Source organism: Sinohyriopsis cumingii, chromosome 11, assembly GCF_028554795.1.
Source record: "Sinohyriopsis cumingii isolate HCF-2022 chromosome 11, ASM2855479v2, whole genome shotgun sequence".
In the NCBI taxonomy this organism is placed as follows: domain Eukaryota; kingdom Metazoa; phylum Mollusca; class Bivalvia; order Unionida; family Unionidae; genus Sinohyriopsis; species Sinohyriopsis cumingii.
In genome coordinates, this window is record NC_142971.1 from 82,752,409 (window position 1) to 82,771,699 (window position 19,291).

The 19,291-nt window shown below is 35.9% G+C and overlaps 1 protein-coding gene across 1 annotated transcript in view; it reads left to right on the top strand.

Moving 5' to 3' along the window:
• LOC149788861 (uncharacterized) overlaps positions 1 to 19,291 on the top strand; it is a 45,800-nt gene that overhangs the window by 17,782 nt on the left and 8,727 nt on the right. Inside the window, exons 5-8 of the mRNA XM_089973556.1 lie at positions 1,478 to 1,548; positions 2,551 to 2,711; positions 7,276 to 7,403; positions 15,970 to 16,542. Coding sequence (XP_089829682.1) covers positions 1,478 to 1,548; positions 2,551 to 2,711; positions 7,276 to 7,403; positions 15,970 to 16,542 — 933 coding nt within the window. The remainder of the gene's footprint in view (positions 1 to 1,477; positions 1,549 to 2,550; positions 2,712 to 7,275; positions 7,404 to 15,969; positions 16,543 to 19,291) is intronic.

Below are 19,291 nucleotides of genomic sequence, written 5' to 3' on the forward strand. Positions count from 1 at the left end.
TCACCAGGTTGATGGGGGCCCATTTAGTCATGCCTCAGACCTTAGTGTCTTCACCAGGTTGATGGGGACCCATTTAGTCATGCCTCAGACCTTAGTGTCTTCACCAGGCTGATGGGGGACCGTTTAGTCATACCTCAGACCGTGGTGTCTTCACCAGGTTGTGGGGACCCGTTTAGGCATGCCTCTGCCGATAAAGTCTTTATTTGGATAATGGGGGTAATAGCAACTCACTTGAGGTCTTTAGAGATCACATTCAAACAATATTTTGATGACTTTTTGATGAACTCATCAGAGATACTTTTGTAAGGATCTGTGCCTCTGATGGTCCGTGGTGACTAACTTAGGTCTGATTCCCAGTCTGGGCACGTAGGATGTATTCCCTTCTCAGGACTTCATATACATGGGTATGAATTTCCTCATCAATCTGTTGAGGGTTTGTATTCCACAGGATGGCAAAAATGTATCATTCATAACAGATCTTATCACCAAAGTCTTGGCCTTTGCTTTTTTGTTTTCACACTTCTGTCTAGGAAACTCTGAATGCAGCTTTGTAGTATATGTTTTTGGGGAGACTTCACTTGCACCTTCTCCAGTTCCAGCTTCTAATTAACAGGAGAACGCATAATTAGTCCTAGGATCTGATTTATACCACCACCTGATTGGCAAGATCATAGCCAGTTTATGACTGTAGTCATACATGCCTTCAATGAACCGAACCCATCTCCTTTCTTTAGACGAAAACATCAGGTTTGGGATCAAGCAATCACCTGGAGCCAGAGTGGGTATTTTGTCAAGGACATGCTGTCGGGATGAAAAAGCAAGCCTTCATATCACCCACCCTGTGTTAACTAGTACTCCATGTAGGAAAAATCAGAGCGATTATTGACCAACATGTCTCAATAAACACCCCCCCTCCTGTTTATGTATACAGACTTCAACTACACATTCTGTGCAGATACTTTCATATTCTTTTTAGATTTACTATTAAGCATATGCTCCAAAATTTAACTTTGTTTTATAAACTAAGTGCAAGCCATCCACATTTATTGATCAAGGAATTTCATCCATTGTGCAAAACGACAGTTATTTTATGAAATCAAAGGAGAAATTGCCTATGGGTATTAAAAAGGCAACTCCTAGTTTTGTTAGTAGTATTTTCTTTTTATTCTTTATATTTGATATTTTATTCTTGAAAATGAAAAGTAACAAGTTTGAAAATGTCTCATTTTTCAACACTTCATTTGATATTTACTATGAGAAATTTATAAGTGCAGACTATTAATTAGGGCTTGCCAAATATGCTTGTCATGTGTTCTGACTATTGTCATATTAGTGGGATATGTACAAAACTTGAACGTGGTCATCACATGTTCCACCTGACTTCTTAATTGTTAGATTATAATAGTTTGTACATTTCTTTCCATTAGATTGTACCACTCAGTCTCATTGAGAGATAAATATGTCTATATCTGTTAAGATTGAGGACAGAAAGGAATTAGAGCTGTTCCTTAGATTCCATCATGAGCTGGGAACAATCCTCTACTTCAGGTAAGACAAGTGCAGCAGTGTAATTAATCCACTGTCAGGTGTGCAAAGAATGCAATAAATTGTGTATTTAAATCATCCCATTTTGTTTTGAGCAAATGAAGTTTTCTATACAGTGATTTATACCTTGTAAGAGTATATTGACGATGAAACCTGTATCATGAGATGCTGAGGAAAATACAGATGTTTTAACACAACATGGATGAAATATGAAGTAAAATCACCCTTTCATACAGCCATCCCTTCTGCATCGGGATAAAGGTTGGCCTTTCTGTGGGGGGGGGGGGCTATATTTGTGAGATGTGTGTATATGTCTGTGTGTGTGTGTGTATATATTTAATATGTTTATTTAAAGTAGCATTAATTATTAAAGGTTCTTCTTATCTTAAGAACAGACTTCTTTCAAGCTGACATAAATTAATAGTTCTTATTCTTAAACATGTAATCCAAGTGGGATACTGTTGGCAGTGGGGTACTGTTGGCATGCGCATTGCAGAACTATTCAGAGACCTCATTTAAATCTTTGAACATACGTTGGTTCGCATTTAAAATAATTATCTCACAATTTTCTCAGTGTTTCCACTGCTGCAGGATATTCTCCTTACATGTTATGGTGCTGTTTATTTGAGTTTTCCACACAAAAAGTATTTTGGCAAGAACTCTTGAATGCTCCCCATTGTCGGCAAATCGAGTGAATTTTACTTTTTCTTCTGAAGTATTAATTCTTCTTTTGTGTGAAGACGTGCATAAGGTTTGTAACGATTTATTCATACGTTCTTAATTGTACAGTATGACAATTTAATTATACCAATCAAATCTTTGTAGATTGGATGAAAGTAACTTGTATGCATCTTAACAGATGTATGTCTGTACAAAATTAATCAAAGGCAATCAACCCTGATATTCCTTGGGCTTTTGCAGTAAAACTACATATCACTGCTTGATGTCTTATATGGAACAATATATTAAGTGTTTGATAAACATATCCTTTTAAATGGTTTTCAGTGTTGAAGGACTCAGAGAGAAGATTGTCCTGGATCCACAATGGATGATTGATGCTCTGAAGTCCCTCATCACAGCCGAGTCTTTCATCAGTCAAAATCCTGCCATCACCACCAAGTTGTATGAATTCATAAAGACAGGAAAACTCACCCATGAACTGATAGGTTTGTAATTATTTGCTTTAAAATAGCAGTCATGGTCTGCTTGTAACATTCCTGCATCAGTGTACAAGGAAATGTTGGTGCATTTCTTCAGTTATAGTCCAGGTCTCCAAGTCAATGTTCTGGTGATATTGCATCTCTTCACTAGAGATGTTGGAGTTATTTGCCTATGGAAACATTCATATTTTGCCACTTAGCAAATGCAATGATTTTTGCCATCTTACTCATTTTTTGTCTTTGTTTTTCATTTTATTTGGACCACTAATGTCAAACTGATTATTGCACTGACCTAACATCAAGATAGATAATCATTCCACATGCCATGAGTCTTAAATTGGTTTACAAAATATGGATTATTAATTGATTCCTCATATGTTGCAAAAAGCTTGACTTTTCCTATAGCAGTCAGCAAGTAAATTCTCTCTACTAACACAGGTGGGTAGGTGTATACTTAAAGATACACTACCAACATTTCATGGCAAACGAAAAGGATATGCGGGTATTCTTAATTGCACTCTACTTACTCTAATTAAAGATGAAATTCTGCTCTCTTTAGAATGATTAAAACTGTATGGCTTGCACTTCTGTAAGGAAAAAACCGAAATTCAGGAACAAAAATTCAAATTTCAAGGTCACTAAGACTGAAAGAAAGAATTTTGCCTGTGTACAATAATGAAAGCTTGTCACGATTGACAGTTTCCGAACTGTGTGGACATCTTGGACTTGGAGTAAGTAATAAACCTTATCATTTTCAAGGTCAAATGTTCTTTGGTCAAGGTCACTGTTACTTAAAGAAACAAATGGTTTCAGTGCCATAATATTGGTACTACATTCCAGACTACACTGACAGTACTACATGTCATACTTTATCCAGGCTACACTGACAGCTTTTGTATGGGGAATGAAAGAAGGTCATTGGTTTTGATTTCAAATGATCAAAGGTCAAGGTCAGTGATTGATACTAGATAAATGGTGTTTGCAGAATAACATTACATCTGCATTACAACAAAACTTTGTGTCAGGTAGAATCCTATTGATTTATGGGTAGAATCCTATTGATTTATGGGTAGAAGCCTATTGATATATTGGCAGAAGCCTATTGATTTATGGGTAGAATCCTATTGATTTATGGGTAGAATCCTATTGATTTATGGGTAGAAGCCTATTGATATATTGGCAGAAGCCTATTGATTTATGGGTAGAATCCTATTGATTTATGGGTAGAATCCTATTGATTTATGGGTAGAAGCCTATTGATATATTGGCAGAAGCCTATTGATTTATGGGTAGAATCCTATTGATTTATGGGTAGAATCCTATTGATTTATGGGTAGAATCCTATTGATTTATGGGTAGAATCCTATTGATTTATGGGTGGAAGCCTATTGATTTATGGGTTAAGGGTCAAGATTACTGTCACAAAAGAAGAAAACTTCAGTCATCTGCATATAGGACTTTACATTGGGGCTGATGTGTAAGGAAATGTTTATGGTAATCTTGTTAGAAATACATTTGTCTGGTACAGGCAAAGTATTTGCTTCCCATTTGTCTGGTCCAGGCAAAGTATTTGCTTTCCCACTCAACTTGGAACTGACCACATATCCTGTTTGAGAGTGAGGAATCACACATTTACATCAGTAACCCCACAAAATCTAAAATATTTTTGAGAAATAGGAGATGCAGTAGAAATTGGGAAGGAAAGAGAAAAAATCGGGAAAAATACCCAAATAAACATTTTGATTGGTATAATGCACTGACGCATTCATAAGTCTGTGTTTAATAGACTTAATAATAAGACTTAAATGATGCGTATGACTTAATTTCTCGATGGCTGATAAAGGTGTCAACAGGTACTCAGGTACCCGCCATTCATAATTACCTGGGTAATAAAATTAGTTTTTGTGTACCCGTTTAGTTCATGTAAAAAATACCCTAAAACACGTTTCCAAGTTCAGATCAATGAATATATCTGATGACGTTAGGAGTGAGTGACACACAGAATAACGAGTACAGTTAAAGACTCGTGTTATGTGGCATTGATGTATAGCAAAATTTCGTCACCAGATCTTGTATTTTCGATGCTTGTGCCCATTTGGCTATGTATGACAAACAGTGTCCTTATTTTCTATTTATAATAACTGTACATGACATGCTTTCAAGAGAACAGACCGGTTTCAAATTCATTATAGTTTGATAGACGCTTAAGTAGCAGACCAGTCTATATTTCACAAAAACATATGGCACCAAATATTAGGTAAAACAGGCTTTATCGATGAGACTCTAACATGTTATATAACTGCAGATCCAGGTAAGTAGGAGAAGTAGATGTACACTCTTGATATGATTTTCCATAATTATGGCATGTAACATGTGATATATATATATATTACTTTTTATGCTCAGATTGCACTTTTCTGCCACTCATATTAGTCATAATTAAGCTTATACCTGGGGCCGGGGAGTATCTGGCATATATGAACTTATAACAAAGCATTTCAAGTTCAGATTTATTATAAAAAATTTGACATCTTTAGTTGGCTGATGGGGTTTTGATGTTTCTTGAATAATTCTAAATCTTCCCATTGGTTGAGCTAGGTCACATGACAAAGCAACACAAAATGAGTAGTATATTTTATAGGGAGAGGTCTGTTACAAAATATGGTCGCTATACACTGTGTAAATAAATAGAGAATTAAGCAGTCAGTTTCATTCTGATATTTGGAGTCATTCACAATTATTGTGTTCTTGTTGTAAATCTGCAGACATGTTTTATGTTCTACCTAGATATTGTTCGAGAGGAGAAATATTTTTTGGACTGTTCAATGGAAATAGAAAGTGCTCATTATTTGGACTGTAATATTCTGGAACTGTTATAAAGAAGGAATTCTGGGTAATGCCATCTTGACAACATCATGGTTTTTGTGTTTCAAATATATGTTCTTAAAATAAGGTTTAGAAAAGAGTGGAAAACAACAAGCTTTGTTAAATTCAAGGAATAATTTATTTCCATTGAATACAAAATGAAAATGAAAAACAAAAGGACTTACTGCATTGAGAATTAAATCCCAAAATAATCCTAGAATTACAGACACAAATCCTAATAATTTAAAGTTCTCAATAAACTTCAATAGAAAGTCAATTAAATCCAGTACTGAAGTGTTGATGTGTCTGAGATGATCTGCATAATGCTGATGTGCTAAAGTCTTTTGAATTCACTATAAATCCCATTGAAAATCTCTGTCCAAGAATCTATTTTTTTATGAATACTCTGTATTTCCAGAGAAAATGATGATTGAATTAAATAATTTAAAGAAATAAATTCCAGCCCCAAATGAAAACTGAACACAAAAAAATACACATTGATTCTGCTTGTTCTTAAGCCCATACAAGTAATCTTTCCAGTAACAAGATTATTTAGTCCTCTGTTTGACTTCACAATTAACATTTTCTATTTTAAAAAAAATACCTAAAGAAAAATAACCTTCTAGAAATAACTTATCAAATAACTTGTATACATAGAGAACATTTTAGCTATGTATTAGTTGTTTACAGAATAAAATAAAAGATAAAATAATCAGTAACTCAAGGCAGGTTGAAAATAAACTTGGTTTTGGAGAAAGTTAAGTCCAGCATACAATGTTACATGACAATAGCATATAATGAAATAACAAGACTTAAAAACAAAAAACAAAGAAAATATTAAATAGATTTATAACACATTGAGGACCAGTACATTTCCAGTTTTGAAATGTATTAGGATCTTTTCATTTATTTAGGACTTTCATAGACCTTTATAAGGACTAGTTTGGATTCACTTCATAATATTGTAAGTTCCTCTCACATTTTGATAACTTAACTTTACAAAACTTGTTAGTTTTGCTTTTCTTTTCTATTACTTTATTCATGGCCATAGAGTCATAACGCTTAAAAAAAACTTGGAACAGTTATTTTCAAAATATATGCGGCCAACAGCATTGTCAGAAAAAAAATCCCATTGACCCAGAATTCTTAGGCATTTGGTCCTCTTAGAGGATCTCTAACAATAGCACTTTTGCGTTTCCGACCAAGTGGATGTTTTCTATGTAAATGATGGGCAGACATTTCAGACCAAATGGATGTTTTCTATGTAAATGGTGGGCAGATGTTTGGTCATTTTCTCTTTCTTGGAAAAGTGCATTTTCAGTGTAGGATGGGATATTTAGATTTCACATATGTAGACGATAAACTCTAGTTCTAATATTTCCCACAAAATTGAAATGGATACAGCTTAACAACAAATAAACTTGTCTGGTTGATAACTTAGTAGCTAAATATCTTGCTCATTTTCATCCATTCATGAATTTTTGTATGTATCATGCAGGTCTTTCACTAGTGGTTTTAATGCATCTTTTTCTATTTTATTGCATTAAAGATGCATAAATGTGCATTACCAGAAGCCCTAAATGAAGTCCTTATTTATAACGTCAAGGCAACAACAATTCTTTATAATATTGGACTAAAACCCACTATGATAAGCAACAGTAATTCGATTGATCTGTTTTGATTAGGCTTAACTGTTTCTTTCAAGATGTCATATGGACTAAAGAGAACAACCCCGAACTCCATGACAACAAGGATCACATTTTACATCTGATGGAGCAACTGAACATTATTGCCAGGCCAAGGATATATATTGAAGAAGGAAAAGAACCCAAGGCAAGTTTATGTACAGCATGATTTGTTTTAGTAAGTTTGCCTTCAGTGTTAAATTCATTTGGAAATAGGTAAATAATGATGATGGTAAAGGGATGGATATATATATATGTAGGAAGCATTTGGACGAAGGAGGCTAGCATGGTATTTGCTTTATATGTGTGATAATTCTTGGTTAAGATTTTGTATTTGTTTATTACCATGCTGTTGTTTGCACCCAAGATGCAAACATATATGCATAGAATAATGAAATTTGATGAAAATATGCATCTTGGCAAGTGAAATACCTGTATTGCAAAGGTAGAACACTGACCTATATATGCACCTTCAATAATGAGGTCACTGTTTCTCAGGCACTATTAATGCCAGAGCCATGATACTTTTTACGTGTATGCATCTATATTAATACCAGTGCCTTACAATAAAAACAGTTCCCTTTGAACCGTATTTCATGTCTTTGTGGCTAATTTGAAGGGTTTTTTCTTTAAATACATTACCCAATCATAATACCTAGGTGGAACTACTACTACCTCGCAAATCCAGCCCTCACAGATACTGCTTTAAGCTAAAGAGAGCTAAAAGTTGTCTGCCAACCTATGTATCAGTCAGGCAGAGGAATCTCCCCTTAACTCAATCGGCCCCGATCCCGTCTGTAGGCGTGATCCGGTTTCTGCATTCATTGGCCGATCCCGCCTGTAGTTGTGAATTGTTTACTGCATTCAATGGCCGATCCCGTCTTCAGGTGTGATGAATGTGTGTTAGATACAACATCACTGATTGGTTAGAAATGGTTTATTCCAGGAACTAAACAACTATTAAACCAATCAGAAATGATTTTATTTTCATTTGTGGAAATTTGAATTGTTCAGAAGCAAAAGGCTAAAGTTTGAGAGCGGTTTAACTGCACATGTTCTTTTCATGAAAAATCGTAAATGATGGCGGACGAAAGAGTGATTTTTGATGAGAGCAAAAATGTGGAGTTTCTCGGGTTTGATCTTGAAATTATTGAGCAAGCTGAGGAAAGATATGTTCAGCAGTTGAATATTTTGTGAGATTTAGATTTGGACATAGAAGTTTCTGAGATTGAATCGTCCGAAGATGATGATGCTGACAGCGATGATGACGGAGTTCTTGCGGATAAACGTTACACATAAGTTTGTAAATGCTGTATAAATAAGTTGTGAAAGACTTCAACAAATAGGGAAAAAGTTACATCAATGTGTCGACAAATTCATTTGAAATAAATGGTGAAAATTTCGTGGATTTTGTTTGGATATAAGAAGAGAAATTAAGGTAAGAGTGAATGCATGTGCACGATGTTTTCAAACAGGTAAAAACTATGGGGCACAAGCAGCTAGACACAGCTTTGTGCTTCTGAGGCATATCAGCAGAGATACTAAAAACAGTGCTGGGGCCGAATGAGTTAAGTATAAGACTTGGCAGCAAAGCCTAAAAACATGTCAGTTACCCCGTGTTCTCATCACAAGAGACCTTGCAAAATCCAGAATCTACCTCAAGACACTCATTCAGCACAATGTCGGATGTCACTTTGCAATTTCTCTACACTCTGCCATGAGAATAGACTCTTCACTCAGCGACAGTCTGGAGGTCATGGTTTCTAATTCAGGGCATTCTACGAATTTAATTGGTGACAAATGTTGTCACTCTTCACCAGCTAGGTCAAAAGCATTATAGGGGACCTTAGCCTCACCTCATGCAACCATGATGTTGTTTGTACTCCAGTACTGTCATCTTTTCTACAATCACCAATGGTACATGAAGATTCAGCCTTGCGAGACTCCATTGAGGACATGTCCTACTTTTGACCTCTGGAGTTTTGTCCTCCTCCTCCCTCTCTATCAGCAACCTGGACCAGAACTCCAGCATCTGTTGAACTTACAATGGAAAAGAAGAGTCTGACTTCAATTGTTTCTGCCGTCTGAGAGAGTTATAGTCATTCTGATCGCACTTTCATGATCATTTTGTTGGCGGTTCTACCTTTGCCACACACCAGTTTTTAATTTGGGAACCCCAGCCCTTGACAGTGATATACCTGCTTTGGGCATGTCAAAGCCACACTCCATACATAGAGGTCAGATGGCTTTTGATGACACACAGTAGTTAGTATGCAATATAATTGCTGTGGCTGTGATGTTAGATTTTTGTCTCTATAGCTATCTTCCAACAGGCGGAACATAGCTTATCTCCTCCCACTCCGAATACCTCAGGACATGCATGGGAGCCTGTCTCAAGAATGGACCGAATACTGAACAGAGCCACTCAACACACTTTAGCCAATGGCATAACTGCAGCTACAATTTGCAGTCGGTGGAACGCAACTCAATGCTCTCTGCCTACACGTTCCTGAAGAACCACCATACAGCCAAGCTAAGAGCACAGACTTTATCTTCTAACCTTCTGTTTAATGCAAGGCTGAAGAAGTCCGCAAACAAGCCACCTAAGATACCAATTTCCCTCCTTTCCACAACCACAGCATCAGTACAGGAGGGTACAGAAAATCTACAAAAGGAACCAAGAGCCACTCACTGGACACAAACCTCTGAAGAGCATCCTGTCGAAGCTCCACCCAGCTAAAGCCACAGTTCTCACATAACCAAAACAGATATAGCACTGAGAGAATCCTATAGTTCATTCCGGACTTTTCTTAGTCCCAAAAGTAAACAGCACTCTGCGACTGATCATGGACCAGAAACACCACTGAACATTTTGAATGCCATCCATGAGGGAAACTTCACCATGAGTGTGGATTTAAGCGACACATACATTCATGTCCCTATTCAAGAGGCTTCCAGGAAATTCCTGAGATTCTCCAACACCATGTACAATTTCAAGGCACTCCCATTGGGGCTTAGCATCAGCTCATGGTTCTTTACTCATCTGATCAATTGAGTAATGGCCCATGTCCAGACCATTTCTGTCCACACAGGGATTCATTTGCCTACTAGGCTTGCTGAACAGGGCAGCAGACATCATGGTCCTACGTCGCCTTCCTATGTGTCCATTGTAAATGATTCTTCTGCCCGAATGGAGGCCTAAAGTTTGACCACTGGACCATCCTTTCACCATCTGCACATGACTGAGGCACTGTCTGAGGAATCGGGGCAAGCTAACTTATCTCATGACGGGTATACATCTACAAGTACAACCGTCCAAGATTATAGTCAGTACCGATGCAAGGAGGGAGATGACACTTATCAAATAGTCTTGCATTTTTAAGACCCAAATGAATTGGATAACACCTGTTAAAAGGTCTTACATTTTCAAGAACTTAGATGTGTTAGTTGACACCTATCAATTAGTCTTTTTGTTTTTATAACTTGCATCAATTACCTCAAGCATGATAATAATTGTAAGAAGATGAACCAGGTCAGATTACAATGAAGTCACTAAGAATGGTAAACGAAAATACGATGTTTATTTATAAGATGTTTAAATATAGAAATCTCCTCACCAAACTCGTGCAGAAAAAAACAAACCCATTACTGGATTTTAACACAATGATGCACACTGAGTAAAATGAATTAAATGATAACTGAAATAATGTAACGAAAGAAAATGATACGGTTATGAATTGCAGTATGTAATTTAAAACGAACAGTCAATAATGAATTGAAATTGAACAAAAAAATTAGTACAAAACGAACATTCATCAAACAAATAATGGACCTGAAGATTTAAATCACTGATACCATAATTGGCAAAAAATAATTCCCTCTCTCATCTAATATTTATTACTTACATGATATCATCAGACAAGGCAAAGTTTACCTAAACTGCCTGTTAACACAGTCAGGGAAAGGGATCCAGAATCATTAGTAGTTGGTTGCTAAGAAAATAAATCTACATTGATTTGAAGTTGTTTACTTACATGATATCATCAGACAAGGCAAAGTTTACCTAAACTGCCTGTTAACACAGTCAGGGAAAGGGATCCAGAATCATTAGTAGTTGGTTGCTAAGAAAATAAATCTACATTGATTTGAAGTTGTTTACTTACATGATATCATCAGACAAGGCAAAGTTTACCTAAACTGCCTGTTAACACAGTCAGGGAAAGGGATCCAGAATCATTAGTAGTTGGTTGCTAAGAAAATAAATCTACATTGATTTGAAGTTGTTTACTTACATGATATCATCAGACAAGGCAAAGTTTACCTAAACTGCCTGTTAACACAGTCAGGGAAAGGGATCCAGAATCATTAGTAGTTGGTTGCTAAGAAAATAAATCTACATTGATTTGAAGTTGTTTACTTACATGATATCATCAGACAAGGCAAAGTTTACCTAAACTGCCTGTTAACACAGTCAGGGAAAGGGATCCAGAATCATTAGTAGTTGGTTGCTAAGAAAATAAATCTACATTGATTTGAAGTTGTTTACTTACATGATATCATCAGACAAGGCAAAGTTTACCTAAACTGCCTGTTAACACAGTCAGGGAAAGGGATCCAGAATCATTAGTAATTGGTTGCTAAGAAAATAAATCTACATTGATTTGAAGTTGTTTACTTACATGATATCATCAGACAAGGCAAAGTTTACCTAAACTGCCTGTTAACACAGTCAGGGAAAGGGATCCAGAATCATTAGTAGTTGGTTGCTAAGAAAATAAATCTACATTGATTTGAAGTTGTTTACTTCAGAAGGACATATATAATAGTCTCCCATTTGTATGGTTATTTGCATTTTTGGGTTTGATACAATACAGTGTTGGGCATGAAAGACAACACAAGTAAACATGGACATGCATGAAGAAATGAATAATAATAAGAATAATTCAACCAAATCTGCAAAATATTGTTTTATGACTTGTGGAATTTATATTAAAACAGTAAAATATATCATGGAATTGATTCCCAAACCGAAATCACAAGCTCTTTGTGCAAGCTTGTCACAAGCTTGTGCAAACTATTATCTTGCAAGCTAGTATTTGGAACCTTGCGCAAGTCTGCACTGAAAAAAAGTAGAGCTTGCACAAACCACATAAAATAAATATTACAAGCTTGCAGAAGAGTGCTGCAAGCTTGCACAATCCTAAACATGTACAACCAAGCTTTCATGGATTAACAACAAGCTGGTGCAAGCTTGTCTGGACAGTTAAGCTTGCATGAAAAAATAAGCTTACTCAAGATTGCATAGACGAACAAGCTTGCGCAAGTTTATGCAAGGTTCATTGCTGTAAAAATGTTGCATAAAGAATGACATTTCAGACCATTCAAGAATACTGTTCCTGATAAAATTGTTGCAGTTAAATTAGAAAGGAGATTATATATATATAAAAAATATGAAACAAATTTCAACTATTTCTGAACTAGATTTATTTACAAAAAATACACATGTCTTGAAACAGCTTCTTTCAAGTAAAAAGTTTTAAAATTGTGTTAAGAAGATATGAACTTATAAAATTCCTTTGCTGAATATCAATATTGTTAGGTGAAAAGCACATGTCAGCAAATTTACATCATTTACTGCATTTACCAGACACTAAAACAACTTGGACCATTATGGGTGTATTCAGGTTTTGTATTTGAAATTATCGTAATACTTTATGGAATGCAAAGTCATGTTGTGCAGATTGCAAATGCGGTATCAGCTTAGTTTAAATAAAGCTCATATTAAACAAGAAAATAGAATCTAACAAAATCTGAAAATCACATGAGCCAGATCGTATCCAATCTATTAAGGGAACATTCCAGAAATTCTTACTGATACACAGAAAGGCAAGCTCTTCAGTCTGAGGAATCTTGCTCTGCCGTTTTCTTGAATATGTGGGGAAAACATCACATTTCTGTTTGCATGGCTTAAGAAACTTTATACTTCACATCCATATAGAAATCTAGTTGGGGAAGGATGATGTCAGATGGCTACATTCCCCTCCCTTCTGTTAAAACTATGCTATTAGGTGAAAAACAAGAATGTTAGCCATCTGAATACACTGAACCACTTCTAAACAAATCTGCTCAGAATAAAATCCTTCATTCTCCCCCTGCTTCTTGTAGAATCAGGTACCATCCACTGCAATAGATAACAGCAACATGTACATGTAACCCAGTCAATATATTTGACTATTTACCTATTTGGAAAAGGCATTTCATCAAAGTTGAACATTGGAGAAATATTTCACAAGTTATATAAATTACTATAAGTGTTATACATAAATTGGCCATCCTTTAAAGAGATCCTAATTATTAGTTTTACATCCATTTTAAAAGGGATATGACATCTGCCAAATGATTGGTATTTCACATCTTTAGACAGAAGAAAGCAATGAAATTATTCAGTGATATTTTGAGGTCTTTGAATAAGACTCTACCATCATTTTTGAAAATTAAAAATTAAACAAAAACAGATCAATGAAGTGACCTCTGAACTTGTCTCAAAGTTAATTGCAAGTGGGGCATTGCCGAATTTGATATGCGAGAAGAAAAATGTAAATAAGAAAACAAAAATGAGATTAAGATGCATGCATGTAATTTCATAATTCATCAACCTATTTTTGATAACTGACAACAGTGCATCGAAATGTGCAGTTTGACAGTCACAGCAGTAAAAATAATGATCTGCAAAGTTGCCTCAGTGATTATGTGCAGGAAGATTACAAAATTACCTTTTGAGATTTTAATATATTGTAAGCAAACACTGCATAGCAATAATACTATAATACAGTATAATCGGCACTCAGTAAATGGGCAAAATGCAAAATAATGTTTGATTTTACTCAACAACATGATAACTCCGTGATTTTAAGTTATCTCTGGGATTCCACAATCAGTTGCTTCACATGTATTGGTAATGCTCGCAGTGAAATTTCCCAAATTAACGAGCTAAAGGACTCATGGTACTAATTCTGTTCCCATAGTAACCCTATGCAAACACCATGATATTAAAAAATCAATAGCTTAAAATTTTTGAGTGCTCATGATTAAACCTATATTTATCAGTATAGATGAAACCTGGATGTCAGCTTCTGTGAAGAGGAAAGGATATAATCTGCGGCATTTTCTTGACCTAATTGTGTTTGAAACATGTGCTTTCAATTACACACCAAAGAGTCAGGTGCTAATTTTAGTAATGAATGTTCCAAACTCAGGACTGAAATTCCATCAATAAAACAATGTCTCTATTTTTTTTCCACTTACAACTAGGATAAGATCGCAAAAGATTCTTTTTCCTAAAACATAACTTACATTATTAACCAATCCTGGTCAGCCAAACCCATATATAGTAAATTATTATAGTCTATTTTATGTTCACCCATTTCCAGGCTAGTTTCCATTTTTTCCATATCATTAGTACCGTGTGTCCTAAATTGTGACGGTCCAATTTTGGCTATCTTTTGTTTTTGGGACTCGGGTATGTTATGTGTAGATTTCAATTTGTAAACCAGTCTCAAGACAAGGGAAGTAACCACCATTGACGTCTCAATGCCAAATTAGGTTTCTCAAGGAAAACCATTTCACCTTTTATAATTAGATTTTTTTTTTTTAGAAAAGCAAAATTCATGAATTCTTTATGGTATGGTAGCAGAATGGGATGGGTCTTTCTTTTTCTCTCTCTCTCTCTCTCTCTCTCTCTCTCTCTCTCTCTCTCTCTCAGAAAACAATAATTACATTTTAAACTTTTATTTAGAATGAAAAGAAATGCCGATGATTTGTTTCTTCTGGCAGCAGATAATAATAATGATACTATATCATAGTATTCAAAACAACACTTACAGTAATGACAACACGGACACATAATATACATGAATTATATTTATTTACTTGTCTTTCATCTGTATATAATAGAGTTATTTATTATTATTATTATTATTATTATTATTATTAAGTTTTGATATTTGCCAAATAAAAAAATATATAAATTTGGTAATATTAAATATAACAAAATGTAATTGCTGGAAATTAAATAATCCACATTATAAAATTAACTGAGGTCACCTTTAGCAAAACATTATTTCTTGTACATTTACTATGTGAAATTGTTTAAACGTTATTTGCAGTTTATAGCAGGCTTTGAACAAAAATGCTCTAAAAATTGAGTCCGGAAATATGTGGAAGCCTGTGCATTGTGCAAGCTTGCAGATGCTGGCAAGGTAGGAAAATGACCAGAAATGGTCCATTATTGCACAAGTTAACAAATATTTTTTTGCAAGCTTACTTTGATGATGCGATCTTGCCTCAACCTCATGTGCTTACTGCAAGGATGCATTTTGGTTTTGGAAAAATCAACAGATTTGTTAAACCAATATGGATGACAACATCATGACCCTTAACCCATGACCTATGACCCATGTAATAGCTAAGTTCACAATCTAATGATGCATTATATAACAGGGTTTCTTTTGTGTGCAGTACAAAATTATGCAACATATATCCACTTCGGCCTACTTTTCTTAAAATCAGTTATAAGTACTACCATTCTAAAGCGATCTAATGTCAGATGTACAACACAGATCTAATTTTAAAGGTTATATTTATACTTTATGTTAATGTCTTTAAAGGCTATTGTTTTGGGTCATTGCTTAAATCGTAAAATTTTTCTATTTCAGGAGGAAGATTACTTCCTTGCACCCTGCATGCTGCAAGAGACTACACCAAACGAGATTCTCTCACCTGACCCACAACCCCAGATGAAGAGCTCTTCAGTCCTTTGCTATAGATTTGAAGGAAAATTCTTGCCGTCTCCGATTTTCCATAGACTTCTCGCTGCCTGTATAGCACATTGGCCCATTGCTAGTGGAATTGCTAGTGGAAGCTTGATCTTCTGTGGCTGTTGCGTCTTTCAAATCGACCTTGCCCATACAATGACTCTACATTTCAGAGAATATGTTATTTTTGCAAGAGTTGCAAAAATGAGCAGCAAAGATGAAAACCCAAACCAGGATGTTTGTATCGAAGTAAGGCAATTCATACATAACAATCTTTCCAAAATAATTGGATGCTTTGGCTCAAGCCTGCAGTTTCAGTTGTATATTCAGTGTCCAAAAAGTAATGGAGATTATTTAGACAGTATGTTCCCCGTGTCAGAGCTACAGAAACTACAAGAAATTCCTTGTCATTCCCATGACAGTGATCACTTGGTGTCTTCAGATGACGTACTGAAGTTCTGGTTCATTGATGAGGTAACTTTTTTCTAAGTGTAAATATTATTTAGTAAATAATACTATCCAAAATGTAATATTTATTTGTGTTTGAAATTATTGGGGTATGTCGACATACAACACAGAACATATCTCTTTGGATCGGTTTGGAAAATGTATGGAATTGAAAAAATATTTGTTTATGAAACTGAATGGGTTATTTTCCAGCGCTTTTGGTCAGTTGAGTTATGTGTTTATGACAATCTTGACGGTTTATATTGTTCAGGGGTTTATTTTAACAGAATAGATACAAAACTACATTCAGCATCAGCAGTTGATGGTCTTTGTTTGACTTAGATATACACTTCAGCTTCCCAAATGGCTACTTTAATATCAATCCTGTCTATTTAATTATTTTGATGCTGCTTAGATACATACATACATACATACATACACTGTAATCACTCGGTGAGAATTGTTTTTCTGTATGGAATGTTATATGCATATTCTTATGAGTAACACTGATAATTGGTTTGATATATTGTATGTTCTATGCATAACCATGCAAGTGACAATGAGAATTGGTTTGGTATATGGTCCACATCTTGAGGGATTTCCAAATCTATCTGCCCAACTCACAAGGCAAGCTCAAATTTAGTTTGGGCAAGGCACTATCCTGCATGCAAGTCCACAAAATTGAAGAAAGGATACAATATACAAGACGTGTTATTAAACATTGGTGCTTTGAATGAAATATACTCTTTGTCAGTTGATTACTTGACATATGGTCATGATCAGTTCCTAATGTTTTATGTTCTGCAAGGTTTATCCCCAGATATCTTGTTACTATATATATCAGCATACTTATTTCGTATTTTTGTCTAGTTTTTTTTTTCTTATGATACCTGGCTACAGTTTCTTTCATTTATTATATCTCATTTCCATCTTGTAATCAGTGTCAAGGTCAGTCTTGCATTTTATTGCACTAAACATTTGTTTTGATAAAAAAGGGCTATATATTTATTATTTTTATTGGTAGTTATAATATTTTTGTGCAGGCATGTTCTAAGGTAGCCTCCCGAATCACAACAATCAGCTTTTCAAAGATTGTTAAAAGTGCAGCACATGAGATTTATTTGACAGGTGCCTGTTTGGAAATAAAAGACAGTTGTCTCTAATGAGTAACTACCACTAGCATTTTATTTCAAAGCATGATATTACAATAATGTAGCACCCATAGGTGGCATTTATGATATGCTGTTTACATAATATTTACAAAAGATAACTCCGCATTATGCAGAATAGCTGGTGGGACCACAAAGCAGATGAAGTCCAGCAGACACTAACAACTCAAAAGAGTTTTTCATGTCCCTGAAAGATGTCTCGTCGAAAGCCTGCAGCACCCCGCTAATCTTACGGGACCACTCTGCTCAAGGAGAATGAGAGTATAACCAACCTACTGAATATGCCCTTCACCGTAGACTCTGTAGCGTTAGATGCAATTGGCCCGAAGCCAACTATCTCAGACCTGGACTTGCCCCCTACCATGGAAGAAGTCAAGTGAGCCATCAAAATGATCAGCTCTGGCAAGGCACCAGATGCGGATGGAATTCTGTTGAACACTTCAAAGCAGCTGGCCGTAAGGTACTTGATACACTGCACAGCATCCTGATCAATATTTTGGAGGAGGATTCCATGCTACAGGAGTACAACAATGCAGTTATTGTCATCTTATATAAAAACAAAGGGAACAAAGCTGACTGTGGCAACTATCAAGGCATATCACTCCTGTCAATTGCAGGCAAGATTATGGTACGCGTTTTTCTCAACCGTTTGGTCAGTAATGTCTCAGAAGCCATACTGCCGGAAGCCCAATGTGGCTTCAGACCAGATCAGAGTATGATCAACATGATCTTCACAGTCAGACAAAATACAGGAAAAGTGCATTGAAAAAAACATGAACTTCAACGGTGTCTTCATAGACTTCACAAAGGCCTTCCATACGGTCAACAGAGATGCACTTTGGGTCATCTTACCATGACTCGGTTGCCCTAAGAAGTTCATTAAGATGGCATGACGGGATTTGTTCTCTACAATGGGAATGTCTCCAAGCCAGTCAATGTTTCTAATCTTGTGAAGCAGGGTTGCGTTCTCGCCCCAGTATTATTCAACCTAATCTTGACATGTGTCCTGAACCATGCTACATGTGATCTCCAGAAAGGAGTGTACATAAAGTACAGACTGGATGGCTCTCTCTTCGACTTTCGCTGACGGAATGCCTGGCCAAAACAATGGAGAAACTTATTTTGAAGCACATTTCGCAGATGACTGTTCTCTCATAGCACACATGGAAGCAGATCTCCAGATCATCGTTGCTCACTTTGCTGAAGCTTCGAGACTCTTCGGACTCACTATCAGTCTGAACAAGACAGTGGTACTTCTTCACCAACCTGTCCCTGGTGCCATAGCTTGCCCCTCGATTGTGTCTATCGAACAAATGAAAGCCATTGATCACTTCAAGTACCATAGAAGCATCATATCTTCCGCTGGATCGCTAGACAAAGAGATAATGGCATGCATCATCAGCGCCAGTCAATCATTAGGACGTCTCCGCTCTCATGTGTTGAATCACATGAATATCAAACTGTCCACCAAGATAAAGGTATATAAAGCAGTTATATGGATGTGAGACCTGGACAACATACAAGAAGCACATCAAACAACTTGAGCGTTTCCACATGCGCTGGATTATGGGCATCAGATGTCAAGGCAGAGTGACGAACCTGGAAGT